This window comes from Ambystoma mexicanum, chromosome 1q (genome assembly GCF_040938575.1).
Source record: "Ambystoma mexicanum isolate Mex_15411 chromosome 1q, UKY_AmexF1_1, whole genome shotgun sequence".
Classification (NCBI taxonomy): domain Eukaryota; kingdom Metazoa; phylum Chordata; class Amphibia; order Caudata; family Ambystomatidae; genus Ambystoma; species Ambystoma mexicanum.
Genome location: NC_090922.1, coordinates 1408576808 through 1408601710, shown reverse-complemented (window position 1 = coordinate 1408601710; position 24903 = coordinate 1408576808). Strand labels below are relative to the sequence as shown.

General features: G+C 46.1%; 1 protein-coding gene across 2 annotated transcripts in view; it reads right to left on the bottom strand.

The window, feature by feature from the left end:
- Nucleotides 1–24903, bottom strand: part of LOC138548445 (vitamin D3 hydroxylase-associated protein-like) — a 726529-nt gene that overhangs the window by 600443 nt on the left and 101183 nt on the right. For both annotated transcript variants that reach the window (XM_069642277.1, XM_069642276.1), the window contains exon 2: nt 13143–13256. In XM_069642277.1, coding sequence (XP_069498378.1) covers nt 13143–13256 — 114 coding nt within the window. The remainder of the gene's footprint in view (nt 1–13142; nt 13257–24903) is intronic.

The window sequence follows — 24903 nt, the reverse complement described above, 5'->3', positions numbered from 1 at the left end:
TCATACACTACTGTTGTACCAAACATAGTACTTAGAATGTACTGTTTATGATGGTCTAAAAAAATGTATATGTAGAATTGTATACAACTACAGCTTTTAAACTATCTTGCTTAACAAATTGTACTGTTTTTTCCCACAGAAAATAAACCCGAGATTCCAGTTTCATAACGTTATAAAACTAAGTAACCATAGCAAATTGTGAGACACACAAGGGTGTCTCACCACTTAGTCCCTTGAGATAGGTCATCCAGGTGGCCAGGACACGGCCATCACTTTTGGATCCAGTTCCTGGGGTGGACCAGTGCTGGAGGAGCACCTTGGTGAGGGGGCCCTGGGGAGTAGATGTGGGGCACCCGGAGGTGAGACGTGGTGTCCCCACTCTTGTTTCCCTGATTCCCAATCATATTACCTAGGAACTTTACCTCTCCCACCCCTTTCACACACACACACTCTACTACATGGACAGAGAGCTCTGAGAGAAGACAGACTCACACCCAGTCAGTCTGTTTAACATGTCCCAACATCAGAGTCAGGCACTTTTCTACAACGCCTCACACATAAATCCCATTACCCTTCTTGAATGGGATAAAAGATGGAGCATGGGAGTACACGGCGAACGAGGCAAAAAGCATGGAGGACCAAAACTTCCTGGGTGTCTTTGAGTGAAAGTGCAGAACTGAATGAAATAAATTTGAAGTGGTCATGCAAAGGTCACAGCCAAACCCCTTTGCACAATCGTAAATCTTCAAACTTGTTATTGATCTTTAAGGTGAAGAGGCTTGCATCTGATCGAGGGGAGCCTTTACTTGTGAGACATCTGTGAGAAAGTACATGGACTTGAGCCCGCCTGAAGGAAGTCCACGTCAAAAGGGAAAGAGAAAGGTCTGAGCCCGATGGAGGAGGACATGAAGTATTTGTTGTTTGTAAAGATAAAGCATGTACACTGTACAGCAGTAGAGACTCTTGATGGACACTGAAAGAGAGACTTTGCTTAGGAAGACCCTACCCTGCATAAAGCACTGCTTCCATGTGCCATGTGCTTCGAGTGTACTCCTAACTCAACTCCTGTTCAGTCTTGTCCTGTGCTAAAACGTGGGGAAGGGGAAGCCACAGTTCAGCAGTCCTGCACTACCGAACCCCTTGTACCTTTTCATTTTGCTATACACTGTTTTGTTATACACGTCATCATCCTACACCCTTAGGTTATATAGAGTAAGGTTTGACAATAGATCTTTTTAGGATAGGTAGGCCATCTTTTATTTTGACAAATGACTAGGGCAGCGTTTTCCTTATTTTGATGGTTGTAGCTTGCTCCCATCATTAGCAAATAGGTTTAGAATAGGTGTTTTCCAAACCCTGCAAAGCAAAAACTACATTCCTTGTGTCTGTCATGCTTCCGATACCATGCCTTCCTTATATGTGGTGTCAACAGTGGGATGTGACTCAATTTAAACAAATTGGCGATCCGTAAAATTTCAGAAGCTTAGTCATATAGCCTTAGACCCCTCTATTGTCACGAAAGAATCAATAGGCTTTGATATCTGTAGCAGCAGAGAAGCTACTATAACTCTAGGGAAAAGAAAAATGATTCTCACCAACTTAGTTTTGATACCCCCCTCCTGGGTGTTGTATAAGATTGGCCCGAAATCTGGCATGGCCTCGGAGTTCGGTCTAGACCTGCTAGCAGGCGTCATAGATCCCCACTTCTGGGGAGACAAAGGTTCTCTTACAGAACCATGGTGAAATTCTATTTGAAGTACCTCGTCGGGACAAAATTGCACAAGGAATTCTTGAAAGGGCTCTATTTCCTTGCTTTATAGACGGAGAACCAGACGATAATGAGAGAGGTATCTTAGGCTTTGGGAAAGCTGATGAACCATCTACCACTGAAGAGAAAAGGGAAGAAGAACTAACATCTTTCCCGACATATCCTTTGCCAAGCAAAATGATCCAGCCCTCGCTGAGGCGTTCTTTCAAGCAATTCCCAAAGGTGAGGGAGTAGAGCAGGAAAGCCCCTTTTTCTTACTAAAGCAATGATTACTGTATAGAAATGAAACATCCATAGAAGGTATACGTAAAACTCAGTTAGTAATCCCCAAAACCTACCGGAAGATCGTACTAGAGACTGCACATTCTCATCTGACAGAGGGACACTTATGACAATTTAAGACCCAGGCACATATCAGTGGGAGGTCTTACTGGCCAGGTATCCATGTTGATATAAAAAACTTTATTCTGGCATGTGAAATATGTCAGAAAACCAGTACTCACATTCCCTTGCCTGCCCCTCTGAATACGTTGCCAATAATAGAAGTCCCTTTCTCAAGGATTGGGATGGATATCATTGGACCTTTGCAAACCTCTTAACTGGAGTGGGTAACAAACATGTCCCTGTGATCGTTAATTACACGACCAATACCCAGAGGCATTCCCTATGCAGAAAAATACCACCCATCAGATTTTAAAACACCTGTTGCCATATTTTCCATGGTTGGATTTCCTAAGGAAATCCTGACGGATCAAGGATCCAATTTCATGAGCAAGCTAATGGGTGAAGTCAAGGAGCTACTCCATATCACCACCTTAAGAACTTCAGTTTACCATCACCAAACAGACAGATTGATAGAAAGATTAAACAAAATACTCAAAAAGATCCTAAGAAAGTTGGTAGATAAGGACCGGAAGGACTGGGAACGTATGATCCCCTGTGCACTATTTGCAGTAAGAAAAACCCCTTAGGCATCCACTGGATTCACTCCTTTTTTTTCTTCAAATAAGCTTTATTAGTGAATTGTCATAGATAAGATAGAACTCAAACAGTACATATTCGCATATACATATTACACAATTCACCATATGAATTTTTTTTAAATTGTCCCCCTACTAAACAGTAAACGTAACTTTACCCCAACCTCCCCCCTTAACTAACTTACAACTCCTGAACCCTCGCCCCCTTCAGTCTAACTTGGCCCCAGGGTGGTCACAGCGGTTGTCTCATCTGAGCCTCTTTTAGCCAGGCTCCTCCCATCGTTTGCCCCACTTTTGACTTTGAGTCTTTCCTCCGCATTTGCTGGTTTTTTCTACAACCTCTCTGTGGGTCCTGGGTCGATGTCCACAGATTTCAATTCCTTCCCCTCCTGCCAGTCTCCCACACCTACCTCCTACATTGACTCATACTCCCCCCGTGGGGTCCTCCATGGGCTCCGGGTTCCCATTTCCTGCCTCTAGCTGAGGTCTCTCCGGGTCATATTTTTCTAGGAAGGCTGCCCATTCCACTGCCATTGACGGGGTTTGGTCATGCATTTGTCTAGTGAGTTGTTCCATCCTATATATGTCTAGGGCTTTCGAGGCCCACTGTATTTCACTGGGAAGTTCCTCTCTTTTCCAACCCCCTGCCAAGCAAGCCCTAGCTGCTAACAGCCAAAAGTATGGCATATGCGGAAGCTTAACCCAGTCCCCTTCCGTTACCTCCACCCCAAACAGCATACAGCATGAGAAGGGGGTCCAAATGCCTCTCTACTCCGTACAAGCTCCTTATCCACCCCAGCATCTCCTTCCAGTACTTCTGTACCTTATCGCACACCAACCACATGTGCCAGTAGTCCGCTCTCGATCGACATTTCCTCCAACAGCAGGGTTCTACTCCCGGATACATCTTTGATGGCCTTGCTGGGTCCCAATGCCACCAATATAGAAGTTTGATCCCATGCAGTTTATATTGGAAGGCCACTGATGTGTGGAGTGCATTCACGCATAACGTTTGCCACTGATGTTCATCCATTTCCATTCCCATGTCAATCTCCCATTTCCTCTTTTGTACCTCTCTCTCCCCTCCCTGTGCCTCTAGTACAGTAGTACAGTTTGGAAATTAGTCCTCTCCGTACACGTCAGTTTCCTCTGTAGCTCCTCTTTCCAACCATCTGACATCAACACCCCTTTAAGCTGCAAGTATTTGAATACAGAGATTTTAACCCCACCCAAAATCTCTTCCAGCTTACTCAAGTCTATGAACACATCTTTCTTTAGGACTTGCCCCACTCTTTCCACCCCTGCCTCAAACAAATCTTGAAACCTCTCGTGGCCCGGGATACGGTCTCTAATCAGTGGGGCCCAGATGTGACTCAAAGTCGTGGGCCACGTCGTGACCCCAGCCATTTCCCTTCTAACCCTCCAAAGAGTCCAGAGCAGGCCCAGGATCCTATGCATCCTGGGCCTGCTCTGGACCCTTCTATCCTTTACCCTTCTCTGGGCTGCTTCCTTCCCCTAGCGTGACTGGTCTGAAGAGGTGATACTCGATGCCCACCCATTGCTTCTGTTTGTCTACCCGCAGGTGAGGAAATAGGGCTCTGAATTGGGCTGCCCTGTAGTATGTGTGCATTTTGGATAGACCCACCCTCCCTTTTCTTTGGGCTGTACTAGTAGTCTATAGGCTACTCTTTGCTTCTTCCCCTGCCACAGGAATCTCAATATCCTCTTTTTTCCGCAAAATGTAGCTCTGGTAGTTCTATTGGCAATGCTTGATATAAATATAGCACCCGGGGGAGAAGTATCATTGTTAGCACATTCAGCTGCCATAACAACGAGATGGTAAGTTTCGAGCAGATGTCTAGTTCCCCAAGGAGTTGATGCAATAGGGACAGGGGGGAGTTTTTCCATATAGATTGTCCAGCTCCCTGGGTATTCCCACCCCAAGGTACTTTATAGTTTCCTCCTCCACCAGTACCCCCAACCTTCCCCATTCTGCTCTGTGCTCCTCAGTTATCCCTCTCAGGGGAAGGAGGTTAGACTTATTCACATTTACCTTAAAACCTGATAAGCGTCCATACTCTTCCAATACCCGGAGCACCCTCGGGACCATCTCCCTTACCTCTGCGAGATATACCATTATGTTGTCCGCGTACATGCTTAATTTGAAGCTATCGTCCCCCTCCCCAATGCCTCTTATCTGATTGTCCCTGCGTATCTACTCCCCTATTGATTCCATCGTCAGGGCGAAGAGTAGGGGTGACAGAGTGCCCCAAATTCCCTGGACATTGTCCCATTTAAGACTACCCTCGCCGTGGGTTCAGAGTATATTGACCTGATGACTCTGCACATTCTATCCCCTACTCCTATTTTTCTTAGCACAGCAAATAGAAACCCCCATTCGACTTGGTCGAAAGCTTTTTGGGTCCAAGCTCAATAGTGCATAGTCCTGTGACTCCCCCTGACGTGTTCCATGAGGTCCAGGGTCTTCCTAATCACATAAGGGCTCTGTCTGGTATGGGTGGATGATTCGGGGCAGTTTCTCTTCAAAGCGTATCGCTAAGATTCACGTAAATATGTTCTCGTCCACATTCAGGAGCGAGATGGGGCGATATGATGAACATTGGGCTGGTCACTTCCTTCCTTTGGGATTACTGATATTAATGCCTTACTGAAAGTGGCTGGAGCCTCCCCCATTTCTAGGATGTGGTTATACAATTTTACCATGTGTCGAGACAGGACCCCTGCATAGTGTATGCGTCCTCCGATTGGGCCTTGCCATTCGAATGGCGCACAATCGCCTCCTGCAGCTCCTCTGATGTTATTGGGCTCTCTAAATTTTTCCCCTCTGGGTCCGTGAGCTTAATCATGTCCACCTCACTTAGACATTCTCTCACAGCAGTTTCCCCACTGAGAGTTCAGGTTTATAAAGCTTCTCATAGTATTGCATGAAACCTTCTGCTATCTCCTTTGGTGCGGCCCGAGTGTCCCCTGTGGAGTCTTCTAGATTGGACACCCATCTTTCCGCCCTCTGTGCCCGGAGTCTCACTGCCAGTAGTGAGTCTGCCTTGTCCCCTTTTTCATAATATTTCTGTTTGAGATACCTCAATTTCTACATGGTGTCCCCCATCCCCAGTGCTTTCAGCTCTGCTCTCTTGGTGAGTATCTCTTCTCTAATCTCGTCTGTGTTCCCTACCGTATCATACATCCTCTCCTCTCCTTCCACTATTTCTTTCCTCAACCTCTCCTCCCTCAGATTCCTTTCCCTTTTACACCTCGCCCCCTCTCTGATCAGTAGCTCTCTCTGATCAGTAGCCCTCTCCAGGTTTCCTTCACAGCGTTCCAGACCACTCCTGTACTCACTTCCCCAGTGTCGTTTAGCTCAAAGTATTCACTGATCGCCTTGGCCAGTTGGTCCGCAAAGAGGGGGTCCTTCCAGAGAGTTTATTTACTGCGCCAGCTACTATCCGGCCTCTGAAGTCCTCTTATATCTAAGGTCATGAGCACCAGGTCATGGTCGGTCCAACCCATTGGCCTAATTTCGCTTCCCATCACCCTTGTCCCCTGATCCCTGTTAAGAAGTAGGTAATCAATCTTAGTGTATGTTTTGTGTGGGGCTGAGAAAAAGGTATATCCGTCCACCCGCGGGTGCTGTCTCCACACATCTACTAGGCCACTTGTCTCAATTGCCCGTCCCAGGCACCCCAGCCTGTCCTCTCCTTCCCCCGGCACGTCACGCTCTTCTGTCCCATGTTTCATTCGCTGAGGAGTTAAAATCCCCCCCAATGATGTACAAGTCGGCCTCCAACTCCTGTATCGCATTGAGCGCACTAGATATAAAGTGCACTTGTCCCTGATTGGGTGCATACACCGCTGCCAGAAGCACTCTCGCCACTTCCATAGTCTCTCATAATATCAACAACCTTCCTTCCAGCAAAGTGATGGCTGCACATTCCCGTAATATGCATTGTCTGTGTAATACAATTCCGACACCCTGCCCCCCCTCGGAGTTCCCTGATGCCCAGTGGACCTGTCCTATCCCTGATCCCTTTTAACGTCCGCTCTTCCCCTTGAATTAAGCGCATTTCCTGCAGGAAGAGCATGTCCAGGAATGGTTTATGAAATTCTCTGGTGACCAGAGATCACTTCCTCGGGGAGGTTAGACCTTTTATGTTCAGCGTACCCACAACCAGACACCCAATTAGCTTCACCTCTCCCCATTTCGAATGCACCACTTTGCCCACCTCTTCCTCATTAGCCTAGCCTGCGACTCTGCCCTTTCCTCCTTCCCCCTTGTTTTTGGGCCTTGTAGCTGCTGTTTTCCCCAGTGCCATACCAATTACAAAAACCCTACAAGAACATTATAACTGTTTGCAACTGTAACTTGAGTTCATTAAGAGTCTTAGAGGTGCCCTCTCTCCCACCGAGAGCCACCTTGGAGTGGAGATATGTGCCTCCCTCCAGCAATCCATATTCGTACGTGTACCTTCCTTCTGGAATTAAAATTGTCCCTTCTTCTTTCATACTGTCTTTCGAGTTATTCTCCTGCTGTTGTTCTGGCATTTTAGGTGTCTTGTGTGGCGATGGTCCATTCAGTCGCTTGTATTTTCTACTCGTTTGTCCTCTCCTCTTCCTCTGCGAACCAGGTACTGTGCTTGGTCTATCCCTGCTCGTACTTGGTCTGTCAGGGCACCTTAATTCCGTCTCAGCGCCCGCCGTGAGATGACTTAGAGCTTGCTCTGCCTCTTCCGCTGCGGTTATACAGTAGTCCACTGAGTCTGCCTCATATTGCAGCGAGAACTGGTATCCCCACCTGTATCTGATACCTTTCTCTTGGAGCCACTTTGGGAGGGGCCTACAGTCTCTGCATCTAGAAAGAGTGAGGTTGGACAAATCTTGATATATCGTCACCTTGGAGCCTTCAAAGTTCAGTTCCCTTCGCTGCTTTGCCCTATTTACCACCTCTGTCTTGTCTTTATAGCTCAGGAACTTTGCTTCTATGGAGAGGGCGCCACTCCCGTATGGTTTACCTCCTCTGTGCGCCCCTTTCTAGTTGCACCTGTTTTCCCCATCTGCCTCGAACAGGTGATGCACCAGGGCCTGTAACTTCTCCTCCACTTGCCTCAGGGTTTCTCGCATCATTTTCTTCAAGCCCAGTATCCTTATGTTGCTCCGTCTTTCTCTGTTTTCTAAGTCATCCCTTTTCAGCATCACTTCCTCTTCCCGAAGCTCCAGCTCTGTCATTCTGGCGTCAAGCCTCATTTCAACCAAGTCCGCATTCAGTCGTTTATGCTCTAGGCCCTCCACTTTGCTTTCTTATGTTGTCATTCCACTAGTTAGGTCAGTAAGCAAGGCCTGTATATCACCCCTGAGAGCCTTGATTTCCATCAGTATATGCCCTGAATCCTCCTCCGTCGAAAAAAGGTCTACCTCTGTCATCATTCTTATCTCTAGTGCCTTCCTCGCTGCCCCTACTGTTTTCCCTGGTTGGGGGGGGGTCACACTGTCCATGTTAATCCCTTTTCCATTCTGTTCTGTTCCGGGGGCCCTCTCTAATCTCTTCTGCGGCCACTTATTCCCCCCTTTCTCTTTTTCAAACCTCCTCCTCTCTTCCCCTCCTGTCCTGTTTCTGTCATGGCTCCACGCGCCTCATGTTCTCTCCCCTTTTCTGTGCTCCTCCAATCCGCCCCACCTTCGTTATTCCTCCCTTCTCTCTTCGATGGCTCCATCATCCTTAGCTGATCCAGTAGAGTTGTGCTGTCCTCATTACATGTTCCTGCTTGTGGCAACACGGCTGTACTCCGGTCTGTCTGGCGGCTACTTATTGTGCCACTGGTTCTTTGCTTACAAGCTTTTCAGCCTGGTCCCTTATCCTCTTGTTTGGTTGTTATAGCTGTGGGGTAGCCTCCAGTGTTTAATGTGCCTCCAATTCTCTATGTGGGATGCGTAACTTATTAAGTCCACGGGCCCCAGCTTCCTCGAGGTTACTGCCGCTCCCCCTCTACACATCACCTCCGTGCTCCAGGCTCCTTGACTAGCTGTCTTCTGATTGGAATTTTGGCCCTTGTCTGGTTGGTTAATTGGGTTCCCTGCCTCTCTCTGGGCTTCTCCAGCCTGCTGCCGTACTTTATTTGGGTAAAGGTTGACTCCGGGACCAGGAGGCACTGGTGAGGGCCCCCTATCCACACTGTTTTTCACCAAGTGTTCTTTTCCCGTCTTGGGCGCTCCGGCGTACACCTAGGCCTCTCCGCTGCGTCTCTTCCTTCACCTACCTTGCTTCTGTCTGCCTCATCAACCTTGTGGGCTCCTGCGCCCCGTGTGATTCTCCCTCCTTAGGCCTTGGTGGGGGTATGTTCCGCACAGTGTGTCCCCCTTCTTTCTCTCTGTACATTGCGGTACCCCCAAGGGAGCCCCCGCCTCCCTTCTAATCTGTGCGTGGCTCTGGGAGCTTTTTTCAGCAGTGTCGAGTGTCCACAGCGCTGCTACGGCCCGCAGCCACTATCCCGTTCCCCTGCCACAGCCTCTGCTTCTCCTTTGCCGGTTGAGTGTGGGGAAGGTCGTTGCGGTGGGATCTGGCCCGCCACGGCCCACATTCAGTGTATTTCCCCCGCCCAGCTGGTCTCTCCCCTCACCTGTGCTGGTCCTCTCTGCTTCCCTGGCTCGCCACACTCTGCTCCTTACCTCCTCCTCTTTTCTGCGTTCTCGCCTTGCGTGCTGCCGCAGAACCCGGTACTTCTCCTGTCGGCTTTTCCCACAGCACCCCTCACCGGGGTGCTTGTGTTCGGGACTCTTCTCCAGCTCCCTTCACGTGTGCTGGCATCCAGTGCTCTGTCTGTGTTCCTGTGGATCTTCGTCTGGGCCTTCAGTCCCTCTCCTCACTGCGAGTTGTGCCGCCGGACTACCTGGGTGACACGCAGCACCAGTGCACTGCTCCGTCTGTTACGAGACTCAGGCACGTCGCCACTGCATCTGCTCGAAGGCTCGCCATCACTTCACCCAAATATTTGTATCACGTAGCTCGCTGTTCCTCACTTAATTATAGTTCTTCAAGCTCCATGCGCCACTGCTTACTTTCATGTGCTGGTATATTTATATTTTCCAGTTAGAAGTGCACCATCTCATCCCTTTGTTGCCGGTGGAAGCGGGAGCTACACGTCTATGCAGCTATCTTCTCCGTGCCCCCTAGCTGTCACTGATTCACTTCTTTTAAACTACTTTATGGAAGAGAACCTAGAGATGTCCTGGACATGGTCCAGGAGACCTGGGAAAAAAGAGAAGAGGCGCCCATTCCCCTTTCTCAAACCGCTCCAGATTGCGAGAACATATGAAACTCATTTGAAATCTTGGGTATGATATGATTGGTTATTTATAATGTGCTTAATACCCAGGGGTTTCTAAGCGTGGACCCGGGGATCGAACCTGTGTTGCTCCGTGTCATCTTGCTTCCAAGACGAGCATGTTGCCGCTGAGCTATCCGCCAGCGTATGTATACTCATATGGAAAAAGCCCAAGCACAACAAATGACCACCGATGACAAAAAGGTAAAGCTAAGATCGTTTTCCGCATGATAAAAAGTATTGAGCCTCTTGCCTGGGCCATATGAAATATTGGAACAAACAGGAACCTGTACTTATAAGGTAGCCCAACCTGACAGGAAACAAAAGACCCATCTATACCACGTATATCTTTTTAAAGTGTGGAAGGAAAATCCTTCTGCCACCAATGTCACGATACTATCCTGTTTGGTACCATAAGAAATAGATAACTTAATTCCTCAAGAGCTATCTAATCAACAACAAGAAGATTTAAAGGATTTAGTTATAAAATGTCCCAATGTATTCTCTGAGAAACCAGGAAGAGTGAAAGGCACTTATCACTATAGTAAAACACCTAAAGGGAAAGTGGCCCATCTGAAACCATATAGACTCACGGAAGCCCGTAAACAGATTGTGGTTGAGGAAGTAAATAAAATGCTAAGAGCAAATATTATCGAACCCTCTTCAAGCCCATGGTCCTACCCTACAGTATTGGTCACAAAACTTGACCATTCCTGGAGGTTTCACATAGACTTCCTCCAAGTTAAAGCCATTTTGTATTTCGATGCCTATCCCATGCCATGCATCGGCGAATTGATTGATAAACTCAGAAACGCCACCCTTGCTATCAACCCTAGACTTAACGAAGGGATACTGGCAGGTCCTAGTGCATGGACCGGATAAGGAAAAGACAGCTTTTTCAACACCCCTACGACTGTTCCAGTTCGAATTTCTCCCTCTTGGCTTACACAGGGACCCCACCACTTTCCAGTGACTTATGGACAGAATATTACCCCTACGCTAATTTCTGTGGAGCTTATATTAGCGAGATTGATAGTAAAACCTGAGAAGACCATCTTTTCTATTATGAGAGCCCTCGGAGAAGCCGGCCTAACTGCCAATCCATCTAAATGCAAGCCGGCCCAATAAGCCGTGAAATACCTCCGCTTCTTTGTAGGGAATGGTATTATCCAACCTCAACGCAAGAAAGTGAAGGCTGTACTAGATATCCCTATGCTTAAAACTAAGAGATCTCAGAGCAATCTTAAGGTTAATCGGTTTATTACCGTAGGTTTATCCCTAACTTCTCAGACAGGACAGCTAGGCTGACAGACAAATTAAAGAATGCTGAACCCCAGAAAATTCAAACGGACTGACGATATATGTTACAACAACCTAAAACAAACCCTGTGCCAGAACCCGATCCTAAAGGTAGTAGATTTCTTAAAGGAGTTTGTATTACAAACAGATGCCTCCCTTGCAGGGTTAGCAGTCTTATCCGACATTTGCGACGGATTGGAACATCCTCTTATTTACTAGTTGTAAACTCTGCCCATGTGAAAAAAAGGACTTGCTGGATTTAGAGGCCCTTGCTTCTAACCCCAAAATCCAAAAATCTGACGCACCTCACGATTTTCACCATCCAATCAGCAGGCACGTTCAATGTCGGCGGACCTCACGCCGCCTTCTGGTCCAATCGGGAGCCTGTCCGCGTTCCAAACAGAGAAGTGAGTCCACGAACCGAACGCAGATAGCAATAATTTCTTTTACCCACGTTTTAGTCTTTTTATATAAAACTACTAGACGGATTTACACCACCGCTCCTGTCGCAAATTTGGTGAAAATACTTCCAGCTGTTTGGGCTGTAGGCGTGAGCAATCTTTTTCATCTATAGTATAAACCATACATTTTGGGAATCCCCCCACACCCCAATAATGCAGCAGGCTCTGGCCTTGTGCTATCAGTATAGGTGTTTTTGGGAGTGCCGATTTTGCAATTGTTCAAAAATAGGAAGTTATGACACAATAAAACATACAGAAGGCTATAGCAGACAACCACGTGCATGTCAGCTACCGACGCGGGCAACACCGGGTGGTACTGCTAGTGGTATATGTTTATTTTGCCAGTTTATGCACACTGTACCAAATGTGAAGGTTAGATAGCACTACCAACTACTCAGTGGTCAGCACACAGAATTAAATATTGCCTTGATTCTTACATAACAAATCATTGGTTTTAATCTGTCCATGAACCAGGTAGGAAGAAAGCTTTGTGAGAGAAAAATGGTGTGTATTCTTAGCAAAATAATGATTTAAATTGTACTAAAGTTGTAAACTAGATATTTTCAACATTTATTTTATAATAAGAATCTACTGAGCATAGCACATTATCAAACTTCATTAAAAACATATTACAAATGGTTTTCTTATGTAAGTCTATAATTCCAAGATGGACAGACTGGTATACTCCACTCGCGTTATTTTGAAATCCCCTATGAGAAAATGGAAAGGAATCGCATCGCATCAAAGAAGGTCAACTGCTGCTTTGCATGAAATCCAAAAGAATTGTAGAAACATAAGAATGGCCACAGACCATTATAGTGGATTGATATGTCTGATAAAAGGGTTGTATTCTTGAATCACTACGTATATAATGCAAACTAGGCCTGGTGCTCATTTATTATTTCAAAATACTCACCCTAACATTAAAGTTCTGTTTGTAACCGGGATCCATATACACTAATTTTGACAGGTGATAAGATTGCAGATAAAAACAAGCAAGGGTGTCTATTGCCACACCTGATAGAAACCACTCCATGAAATCCTAACAAGAAGAAAGAGACAGCCTCTAGGTTGGGATTGCGGGATAAAAGGGCTGTGAGTTTGGATGCTGCATTAGGTAGGGAGGAGGTCTGCTGTCCTGCATCTTCATTGGGGAAAAATAGGTACTTTGCTGAATTTTCAAAAAGGTGGGTCTGAGAGGAGTCATGGGACTGTGCGCACTGCCAGATCCCATTGTACAGATATCCTTAGATGATAACATTCACAGGATGAATACAATATGGACATCATATTGACTCACCTTTCCCATGTAGGTGTAGACAGCACTCTCAGGAGACACGGATCCATCCTGCAGCTTCCTAGTCAGCTCCGCCAGAGAGAGGGAAAGGATGGAGGCTGGAACAACCCCAGGATTCTGAAGTACAAACAAATACTTTAACTATTTATAATTTAGTTTAACTTATTGGAATCTGACAATACAGAACATTTATTTGACACATATTCAAAAGGTTAAAGATAACCCAACGTATTTGAAAAAGTAAAACCTACACAAGTCATAAAACTGATGCAGTAGCTGATCATACAATGCATGCAGAGGTGTATATTACACTGTACAGTGCACACTCATCGATATCTCCTGGTATTATCCAAGAGCAGAATGTATTAAGTGGAATTTTCAAAACAGTAGAGAATATCCAGGTTTCCAATTCTTTACAGAAACAAAGAGAAAATGGTCTGTCCTAGCAGGTTGCAGCCAAGAACAGGCATAGGCGTGTGGGTCCAACAATTCTGGGGGGAGGATTGAAAAGGACAGATGAGTGGTAATGCTGCACAAGGGTGAAAGGAGGTCTACAAGAGCTGATGGGCCAATGTGTCTTCAAACACACTGAGTATAACAATGGAAGTCAGTGAAGAGTGTATACAATTGTTAATGTTCCATCGCATTGAAAATACAAGGAGGTAAGATTCTGCTGTAGCTAGAGATAGCATGGGCCAAAGTTATTTCCATTCTGCGATCACTCATTCATTCTGTAAGTCTTTGGTAGTCCTGGCCTTCAGACTCAATGAGCCTCCTTCCTCGACTTCTCCCAACTTGCACATCAGAGATTACCCTGAAATCATGCTCAGCCTCCAATAGCAGTACAGCATTGCCTAGCAGTTCACACTTCACTACTCGGCAGACTGAATTAGGACTTTTAATCTTAAACCTAGAGTGATGGTGTGGCCTTGTATTTTCTGTTGTCATCACATTATTTGGCACCACATCAACTTATATACTGGAACCTTCCTTCTTAACATCACAAAAGGAAACCGTGCAGTGATTATATGCGAGGCCTTCTCCAGCATCGCCTGCCAACTACAGCCATTGCAGTAAATCAACTGCATGCATCCTGCTGTAAATCAAACTCTTAACCAAACCATTAGCCTTGTACTTGATGTTCAAAGTTGTCCTATTATGGACTCCGGAATGCTCCATAAACGGAGACTTAATTTCCACAAATCTAAACTGTACACCATAGTTGGCAACTAAATGGATCAATGTCCCTGCATGATCAAACATGTTGTATTAAGAAAATGTTTTACGTATGCCGCCAGTTTCTTCTGAGCTCTAAGACTCCGGTGAAGAGGAGGCGTGGCACGATCAGTAATCAAGGCGCCATAAGCGATAAATCTCGGCGCTCACGCAAAGTGTGATCCCCCCAAGTGTGGGTAGTCTTGGCAGTCCGGGCAACTCAGTCAGGAGGTACAGAAGGAAACCCTGCCTCATTGACCAAGACATTATGGTCTGATGAAGAGCTACACTGCTGTCAATAGGTGAGACTCTCTGTTTAATGGCCTATGATTTGAGAAGTCTAAAAGGACTTGCATAAATGGCGGTGTCGCAAAATTCACAGGGGCCAGTAATTGAGGAAAAGTTAAGAACAACTACTACTCTGGAGGCGGGTTTGAATACCTCTGTTGTAAATGTTGAAACATTTACAAAATCCCCCTCATTAATCATGAGGCAGAGGGGCAGCCTATTGAGCACCCTATTGTAGCTGAAGCATCTGTGGCTGGCATGAGAAACTAAACTACAAAATACCACTTCATGATCTCAACAGTATGACCAGGGACATGTTAATGTTAAAGGTATTTATATTGCGCACCGTCATGTACAAATGTCGATTTGGAGATTAAACCTTCCCTAAAATGTAGACCAAAAATTGCACCTACTTTGCTCATTACAAATTTAGCATCGCTTTGTCAAACCGTACCCTAGAAGCCAAAAACGGTTCAGTTACTTCCCTAAAATGTAGGCTTACAATGTTACAGCTAGATCGCCCTAACTGTTGTCTCTTTGCTGGTTTTTCTGGAGTGCTGAGCGCTGCTGGAGTTTTTCCCAAACAGGTGAAAGTTCTTAATGCCATGCACGCTAACTTGGGAAAATCTATCTCTGTTCCCAATGGACAATTATCGTTTGAAGGAGAAAAAGAAGAGGACGTTTGTGGGGAATCTAATCGATAAGACTTAAGTATGTCCACATAGTTTTACGTACAAGCCGCAGAATGAGTCATACGCCACGCAGCTTTTCCGCTCCTGCCCCAGCTACTCCGGGAGCCCATCACTTGGTTCTCAAGAGTTTGGTTGCAGTACATGAAGACTGCGGATGACACAGCCTTAAATAAAAACAACACTGAGTTAGGCAATTCCAGCATAATTATGGTTAGTGAAGCAGGCCCTACCTTTGAAGCTGAAAGTAAGGGAAACACTGAAGTAGGACCTTTGATAGTATCAAAAGTAACATAGAATGAAACTTGAGTCATAGAAGTAGTAATTGATAGTGTAGCCAGTAGAAGATCTAAAAAGGACAAGAAGAAGATAACTATTGTGAAGGAAGATAAAAGAGGGGGTGAAAAGGAGCCATCTGTCAGGGACACAAAGAGAAGAGGAAGTTCTGATAAAAAGAATAACAAATTAAAGGAAAGGTCAAGGGGCAGGTGAAAGGGAAAGATAAGGATATATATGTGAGTGAGAGTATACATTGTACTTTAAGAGAAAATGACAATGGTCTCTTTGAACTTGAGGGTAAGCCAAAATAAATCACATGATATTAGAGACCATATGAAAAAGAAAGTAGGAGACAAAGATTTAAATAATCGAGTGGAAAGCCTAGCAATAGGGACTAATAGCATGGATTTTTCTGCAGAATCGCTGGAATCGACCAAGATTAATGAGCTATGAGCTTGTCTCCTCCTTATGTAGTTTCTTTTACTTTAGATGCACAGCGGACGTTTCCAGCTTTATAACGGATAGTCACTGTTAAACTTCTCTTTTCCTCTTCTTTCATCCCAGACCCTGTATCTCCTTGAATGCTCTTCACTTTACTCTCAGACCGTCATATGGGTGTGAGTCCCAGACTAACAATGATGAATTATTTATTTATTTATATATTTATAACGCATTGCAGCTCGCAAGCATCAGGGCGCAACAGAAACACGAAGGAGAAGAGATCACGGGACTACATAAAACAGAGAAGAGATGGACTCAATATGAGTCCAAAGCTGAGTATGTAACAACGTACCGAAAAAGTAATGTTTTCAGCTGCTTTCTAAACGAAAAGTAGCTACTTTCCAATCTAAGGTTGCCCGGAAGCTCGTTCCAGAGAGCAAATGCCTTGGTGGGAAAAGCCCTCCCGAGTCCAGTGGCTTTTACTCTGGTATGGGCAGCTTTGAGTAGCCCTTGTTTAGCTGATCTTAAACATCGGCTTGGTTCGTACCAATTGAATTCCTTTTTGAGATATGATGGGGCCGTGCCGTGTAGGCAGCGGTGAACTAGCGTCAAGGATTTGAATTTGATGCGCTCCTCTATGGCAAACTAATGAAGGCCGATTCTGTCTTGGGTGATATGGTTGCGCTTGGGTTTCCCGGTGATGGATCTGACAGCGTAATGTTGAATTATTTGGCATTGTTTAATGCAGTTGTTACTAGACCCAAGCATCAATACATTCCCATAATCGAGTCGGGACAGGATAGTGGCTCTAGCGATGGTGGCGCTATTTTTGGTGTTAAGGTAAGGCCTAATGCGGCGTAATAATCTCTGGTAATACTGGCAATTTCTTTTGAGGTATGAGACCTGTGCCTCTGCTCCTAATGAGGATTGCAGGTATATGCCGAGTGTTTTGACTTTGTTTGTGACTGTGATGTTGGAGTCTTTAATGTTGAATGTAGAATAGGCTGGGCCTAGATTGGATAGGGCTTTCTTGGATCCAAATGTCATAAGTTCTGTTTTTGAACCATTCAAGCACATCCAGTGAGCCTTCATCCAACTCTCTATGGTGTTATAGAAGGCTGACAGTCTGTTATTGTCTGTAACATGGTCTCCACAGAGTTCTATGATCAATTGTGTGTCGTCTGCGAAGTTAGTGAAATAAATCCCTAACTGTGAAAGGAGGGCGCAGAGGCAACGAATGTATAGATTAAAGAGGAGAGGGGAGAAGCTGGCTCCCTGTGGGACGCCACAGTCCACAGGGTTCGAACTAGTGGAATGTCCGCCCCAAGTAATTTTAGAATTTCTGTCCTCCAGAAAGGAGGATATCCATTCAATGGCTTCATCAGCGCAGTTTCCTGCTTTTCCCAGGGCCACTAGGAGCTTCCCATGATCTAATAAATCGAATGCTGCCGAGAGGTCCAATAGAATGAGCAGGCTGGCCTTTCCTTTATCAAGGATTTTCAGCATTTTGGATTGAAGACAGAGTAGTGCTGATTCTGTGCTATGTGCACTTCTAAATCCTGATTGCTGGGAGTGTAATAAATTGTGCTTGTCTACGTACCCTTGAAGTTGGTGCATACCTATTTTGTCGAGGATCTTCAAGAGAAAATTGCAATTTGTGATGGGTCAAAGATTGGCCGGATTTTGCTGGTGCAGACCAGGCTTTTTCACCAATGGTGTGACTGTTACTGTTTTTATACCGGTGGGAACGTACCGGTCTCTAAATGACAAGTTTGCCATGCCACATAGAAAGGGTGAGAACGTTCCTGCGTTGTCTAGTATGAATTTAGGGGGTAGTATGTTTTCGGGGCATGAGGTGCAGTTCATGTTGGAGAGGGTATTTAACATGGTTTCAGGTGTAATTGGTGTAAAGTGAAATTTGGGTACTTTGATTTCGGGGTCAGCCTTGTTAGGAAGAGTATCTATAACTTACAGTTTAAGATGGTGTCTCTAGCTTTTAGAATCTTTTGTGAAAAAGCAGTTTGAACTTTTTCACAATCCATTGGCTGAAAGGGTGGGGTGAGGGTGGGCGGCTTTTCGAAGGTTTTTAGAATTTGGAACAGTTTTCCCGTGGAATTGGATGCGCCATTGATTTGTTCGTTGTAGTAGTTTTTCTTTGTTTCAATTATTTTAGTTCTGTAGAGAGTGTCAGATTTCTTCCATTTATCTTTATTTAGTTCTGTAGGGGTTTTAAGCCACTGTCTTTCAAGTTTCCTTTTGGCTGTCTTAAGGGTGCCTAGTTCCGTGGTGTACCAACTTTGGTGGTTAGAGTTGGGGCAAGCTTGTTTATTTTTGAGAGGGGCCTTCTTATCTAGAATCTCTAGAAAGTGGTTATTGTAAGTAGTAATAATAAGATCACAGGGATCGTCGTCTGTGGTATTATGTGTGTGATCCCCTGCGAAAGAATATCTGGTGTGATTTTCTTAAAGTTTCTGCTCTGGATTATTTTAGGTAGATTGTCAAGGTAAGTTTTTTTTGAATGTCAAAGATAGTGTGGCTTCGATTTTGTGGTGATCACTCCAAATACAAGGCTGTGTATTTGTTACTGTGAGGTTTACATTATTAGTAACAATCCAATCAAGTTGGTTGTTTGATTTGATGGTAGGACCATTGTTAGTGATCGAGTAGTTGATGTTGGAAAGATTTTTTTCTAGGCTAATAGCCTCTTTGTCGGCAGGGTTGCCCCGCCATCTGTTTAAATCTCCCAGGAGTACTGTGCCTGAGTTCTTTCCTTTGGGATTATTTAGGATATGGCAGAGGTCATCTTTAAAGTCAGAGGTAAGTGATGGAGGTCTATAAATTACAATGAAATTGATACAATTGTTTTGAGAAGGAGTGAGTTTGAGATGGAGGACTTCGCGTCCCGGGCATTGGATGGGTGAGGTGAAAAGTTGTATGCCTTGTCTAGCTATTATGGCTACTCTGCCTCTCTTTCCTGTAACTCTGTTCTCAAAATGAATGCTATAGTTGGGAGGAACTGCTGTACTAATGGTCGGGCCTGTAGGTTCCTGTAGCCAGGTCTCAGTAAGGAAGAGAATATCTAAATTGTCTTCGAGGATATAGTCATGGACATTTTGGGCGTGTTTGTTCAGTGACCCACTGGCGGAACAGGGGCCCCTGCAGCCCCTGCGGTGCGGGGGGCCCCGCTATCACATGTCCTGGGGGCCCCACTTGAAAAAAAATGAAAAAGAATATTTTTCTCAAAATCTTTTTTTTTTTATTTCTTTTTTAAAATCACTTTGCCTTCATAAAGAAATTATTTCTGTAACAGAAATAATGTCTTTATGAAGTCAGAGAGACTTCAAAAAGAAACAATCAGCCTCATTACAAGTTTGGCTGTAGCCTTGCCGTTAAAACCGCCAGGCTGCCGCCAAACTTGCGCTTTTTTCCAGCATCCGCGAATGGGCAATTACCGGGTCATTACGGCCCCGCCGGACCTGGTAATTGGCAATTGTGGGTGGCGGAAAAAAATGCTCCCCATTCCCATTTGATCCCCATAGGGTTCAATGGGAATGAGGAGATCGGATGCACCAGCACCATTCATAATGGTGCCGGTGCACCCGACATGCTCTGCTCACTGGTGCCGGTACGCCCGCCGGGTCTGAAGGCACCCTTCAGCAGAACTCATAGTTTGCTGGTCTGGTAACAACAGTACCGGCAAGCTTACCGGTACCGTTGTTACCGGACCGGCAAACCTATACTGAGGCCCAATTTCTTTTTGAAGTAATAGGGCTCCCCTCAACCCCATGACGTGTGTCTGAGTGTATGGTGAAAGGGTGCACACAAATGTATGGGTGACTGGGAGTGCGTGTGTGCGTGTACGGTGAAAGAGTGCACACTTAAATGTAAGGATGGCTGGTGTGCATGCGTGTATATGGTGAATGGTGTTTGTGCTTGTGCTCAGGGGTGCAACAAAACCTATATTTCAGGGGGCTGATGCTTCAAATGTTGGGGGAGGCGCTAAATTCATGGGTGGTGGGGGAGTCAAACCTTTTTGTGTGGGGGCATCTAACTACTTTATGCATTTTAATGAGACTATTCTAGTGCAGCTTCAATTATACAAGCAGTTAACTCTCTCCTTTAAGTGTGAAAGCACCCACCTATGAACTGTTGTGAGAATGAACGTTCTCCTGTTCCCTTTCTACACTTTCAATCACTTCCCTGCCATGAAAGTGCTAAACACACATCACAATTTCAATTGCCTAAAAGATTTGGCATTTGAATGCAGGTACTAACAGTGAAATGCTTTACGTTAGTAACTGCTTGGCCCTTGTTAACCCAGGTGCCGTTTAGCATCGGTGTCCTGTTCTGTCCGGCAACTGCTCTGAAGGTCAGCCAGGTTGAGTCAACACAGCCCAAAATTACTGGCGGCGAGTGCTGCAGCCCAGTCAACTGAATATTGTCAGGACCCTACTTGTGTTTAATGCCTTAATTACTTATTGGTAATCGTCATTACTCCTAGCCCTATTCTTCCTTGTCCCTGTAATTGTGTATGAGGCAGTACTTGCCTCATACACAAGCACTGGGATGAGGTAGGGGTACATGGAGGTAATGCCTGACTTAGCTACCTGTATCTTCATTACTCCTAATCCCACTCTTTCTCATCCCAGTACTTACCTATGAGGCCAGGAGCCTCAAATGTAAGCTCTAGGACAAGGAGAAGGGACGTTAAGGTAATTCTGGGCCAAGGAATTGATTTTGGAGGTTGGGGTAGGGCATGGGAGGGAGAGGGCATGTGTGGGAGGTGGGATTGTGCGATAAATCATAATGGTTGTCCATGTCCAGGCTAAGCAGGCATGATATGTGGTGTTAGTGGCTAGAGGGGCATTTTGGTGCAGCCAGTCTAGTTATTCCTCAATTTGGTATGACTTTTTTTTAACTGCGCATTTCTGATAAAGCAGTCCTGCTAAGTGTAATTACCTGACTAGATTGGCATTTGGGTGCTGCCAGTCTAGCCATTTCTTACTGCAGCATTGTATATTTTTTTGAGCATCTGTGATAAAATGATATGATAGAAGTCTATTATAACGCGCCTGTACACACGTGATTCTTGGCGCGACAAGCAATGGAGTGAAGATAGAGGGAGTGACAAGACAAATGATCTTACGAGGCCTTGTGTCATTCAAATCGTGCAAGTGCGAGAATGAGAAATGCAAGGGGAAAGGGAGGAGGAAGTGCAAGGAAGAGGGGAGGGGGAAACAGGGTTGTAATGCTCTGAGTAAGTGCAGCCAGGACAGTGCAGCTCTGGGTAGTGCAAGGAGAACAAGGGACTGTAGTGTTACAGTTACAGCCCCTAAGTGCATGGTAGGCCCGGAGGCAGTGCAAGGGTGACTGATCAAGAAAGAGCCTGCACTCAGTGAGACTCTGAAGGTAGCCAAGCAACCAGTCGGTACAGCAGACAGGTAGGTCAGGTAGGTCAGCAGGAGAGAGAGAGAGAAAGCAGAGGAGAAGAGGAAAGTTTTGAGCTGCTTCCGGACATCAGGTGGTCCGCTAAAGTTTGAGAGGGGCTGGGAGGCCATTCCAGAGGGAGGCATCTACAGAGGAGAGAGATCTACCACCCCCACTCTCTGCCTGAAGAAGCATCTAGCCCTTGGAGGTAGCCAGTGGAAGGGCTAGAGAAAAAAGTTATTTTGGAAGAGAGCGTTGGTTGTAGCCTGGGCCCGACCCCAGAAAGCCTTGTGGACAATGCAAAGGGCCTTGAACTTTATTCTTGCAACCGCCGAGAGCCAGTGGAGAGATTTCAGGGCTGTAGAGATATGATCCCTGGGCTTGTGGCCAAGGACAAGTCTTGCTGTCCTGTTCTGGATAAGTTGCAGAGGGCGGAGAGTAGAGGAAGGCAGCTTGAGAAAGAGCCTAGAGAGAAACAGGGCTCTGGAGACAGTGAGCTTCTGGGAGAAAGTGAGAAAGGGAAGAGTCCCTTTGAGGAGGAGCAGCTGGTAGGTAGAGGGACCTCCTGGTGACGTCCGAAATGCGAGGAGAGAAAGAGAGAGTCGAAGATGACACAAAAGGTTTTTTGCCTCGCAAGAAGGCGAAGGAAGAGGGCCCAAGGTGGGTGGCCAGAGTGAGAGAGGGAAAGTAGTGTCAGGGGTCCCAATGAGAAGGATCTCCATCTTAATGGCATTAATGTCGATATCGTTGGAGGTCCACCAATCCTGAATCACGGATAGACAGTCAGGAATGAGCAAGAGATGAGAAGAGCCTGAAGGAAAGCTGAGTGCCATTCGCATAACACTGAAAGTTAGAGGAGAAGGTAGAGATCAGGTGGGCCAAAGGGGCCAACTAGAGGTTGAAAAACCAGGGTGAGAGGATATAGCCCTGGGGAATGCCACAGGAAGAGAGGTGATGGAAAAAAAGGGACCAAGTTGCACCTGGGAGGGACAGTCCAAGGGGAAGGAGGTCAGCCACTCCAGACCCTGATCCGTGATGCCCAGGTTCTCACGTAGTCGATTGATCAGGATGGCGTGGTTGACTGTGTCGAAAGTTGAGGAAAGATCGCGGAGGATTAGAACAGAAGGAATGCTGGAATCAAGGTTAGAGAGCAGATCATCACAGGTATTCTGGAGAGATGTTTCCGTGCCTCTGGCAGCTCTGAAGCTAGACTTATGGTCATGGAGACAACCAACAGATTCAACGTGGAGAGTAAGCTGGGAGATGGCCAGCTTTTTTCCAAGAGATTTCCCAGGAAAGGTGTGATGGAGATTGGGCGATAGTTTGCCAGACAGGTAGGATCGGCAGACTGCTTCTTGAGGAGTGGGTGCACAAGGGAGTGCTTAAGGGAGAGGGGAACGTTACAGTGGTGATAGAGTGATTACAGAAATTGGCCAAGGTGCAGCGAGGGTGTCAATATGGCCCTTGATGGTTCTGGAGGAGCAGGGGAGCACCTATTTGGACGACACTTTCATGGATCGGACTTGTCTAGAAACCTTGTCAGGTGTTGTCAGAGAGAAAGAGGAGAAAGGAGGAGGAGAGGCAGAGATGGCCAAAGGGGGGCCGAGAGAGGAAGAGGGAGAGGAAGAGGAGATAGTGGACAGGATGTCCTGAGTTTTAGCTGAGAAGTGAGAGGCCAGAGCCATACAGAGGGCCTGGGAGGGAACCGGAGAGGTGGAGACCGCAACTGAATTGACCAGTTCCATGAAGATTTTAAAGAGTTTGTTCGAGGCAGCAGAGACCCGGGTTTCAATGTGTGCTCTCTTCTTGATGAGTGTTATTGCTTCAACTGGCATTTTTGTGCATCCAGTCTAGGTCTGTATAAATGTGGCCTGGCATGCTTTACTGTAATTTCATAACGCGTCTACACTTGGATTGGTGTTACCCTACAAAACAATTGCAAACACTTTGGCTTTTTGGCCAATTATTCTCAGAAAGTGTGCTGTATATTGCATTAAAACACATATTTATATCTTTCTCCTAGTACAGTGTGCGGCATACCCTTCAGCAGCACGTTCATGCGTATTGTGCAAGCGTGATAATCTAGGCCGGCCCAGAGTGTGGCACGACTGTGATTTGTTGCCGAGATGGGGTGCCCCCTCAGCATGGCTCGCAGGGGGGCCCCCACATTTTGTGTTACGCCACTGCAGTGACCTTGTATTTAGTAATGTAATTTTGATGGCATCTGGGCTGGGAGTAGTCAGGTTGTTCAATGATATCAATCCCACTAGGTGTAGAGGGTTGTATTGGGTCTAGGTGCGGCAGTTCCCTGGTGTTGATGTAATGTTCAACAAGTTGTTCATTCTCTAACCGATTGGCGTCAGTGAGTAAGTGCAGAAAATTTAGATATCCCATCTTTTACCTTTGTTCACCGATGCCGAGGAGCAAAAAACTGACAAGGTGGAGGGCCGATAGCTGATGTCCGCCGTGGACCGGCGTTGAAAGGCACCTTCCCAGAAGCGCCGGTGCTGAAGCGCCTGTCGTTTCTATTTCAGCAGCTCTAGTGCTGCTGGGATATGTAGTTTAAAGCTACTGTAGTTTGCAGGCAAGTATACTTCAATGCAACCATCTTGGTTCACTCTCCTGCCAAGCATATGTGTCCTTCTGGACTGGCTCGGTTTCTCTAAGGGTCTCAGATCATTGTATTCTCTGTATCTCATATGGGTGCGGGTCCCAGACTCACATATGTTTCTGTACGGCTTGGTTTAATCTCTTGCCAAGCATATACTTGATTCTTTCGAAGGGATTGTGTCCTCCGACGTATTCCTTATCTTTGATCATTCGTCTCCAGCTTGCTGGCCTCGGAAATTTTTTCTCTGAAGAGGGCGCTGCGCGTCGTCGTCCGCCGAGTCGATGTCCCTCGACAGCCACCGTATCGGCGCCAACTTCACCATGCCCATAAATAGCCACGTGTGGTGTCTGTTGCTCAGTTCCGTTTTTTCCGCGCTTCGTGGGGCCTCGGAATATTGTTGCTCAGTTCAGTCAGATAAAGCCTCTTATATTTACTCGAATACCAACTCGTTCTCGATGGCTTCTTCATCGGAACCGACGACTCCACGGTCCGGCTTAAAAAAATGTCGAGACTGCGGTAAGAAAATGTCGATAACGATCCACACAGGATCTGCCTGTGGTGCTTGGGAGTCGAGCACCATTGTTCGGAGTGTGAGGACTGCATGTCCATGACGGCGAAAGCCTTGAAGGAGCGCAAGGGGAAGCTCAAGAGAGGTAAATCAGTCAAAACCTCCTCAAAGGTTTCTTCGGCCGAGTCGAGGCATTCGTCTCCTCGCCGTCAAAAGCATTCCCATTCTAGGTCTCGAAGTAGCTCCCACCATTCATCGAGATCTAGACACTCAAAGAAGAGACGTCGAAGATCCCCTCCCTCGTCA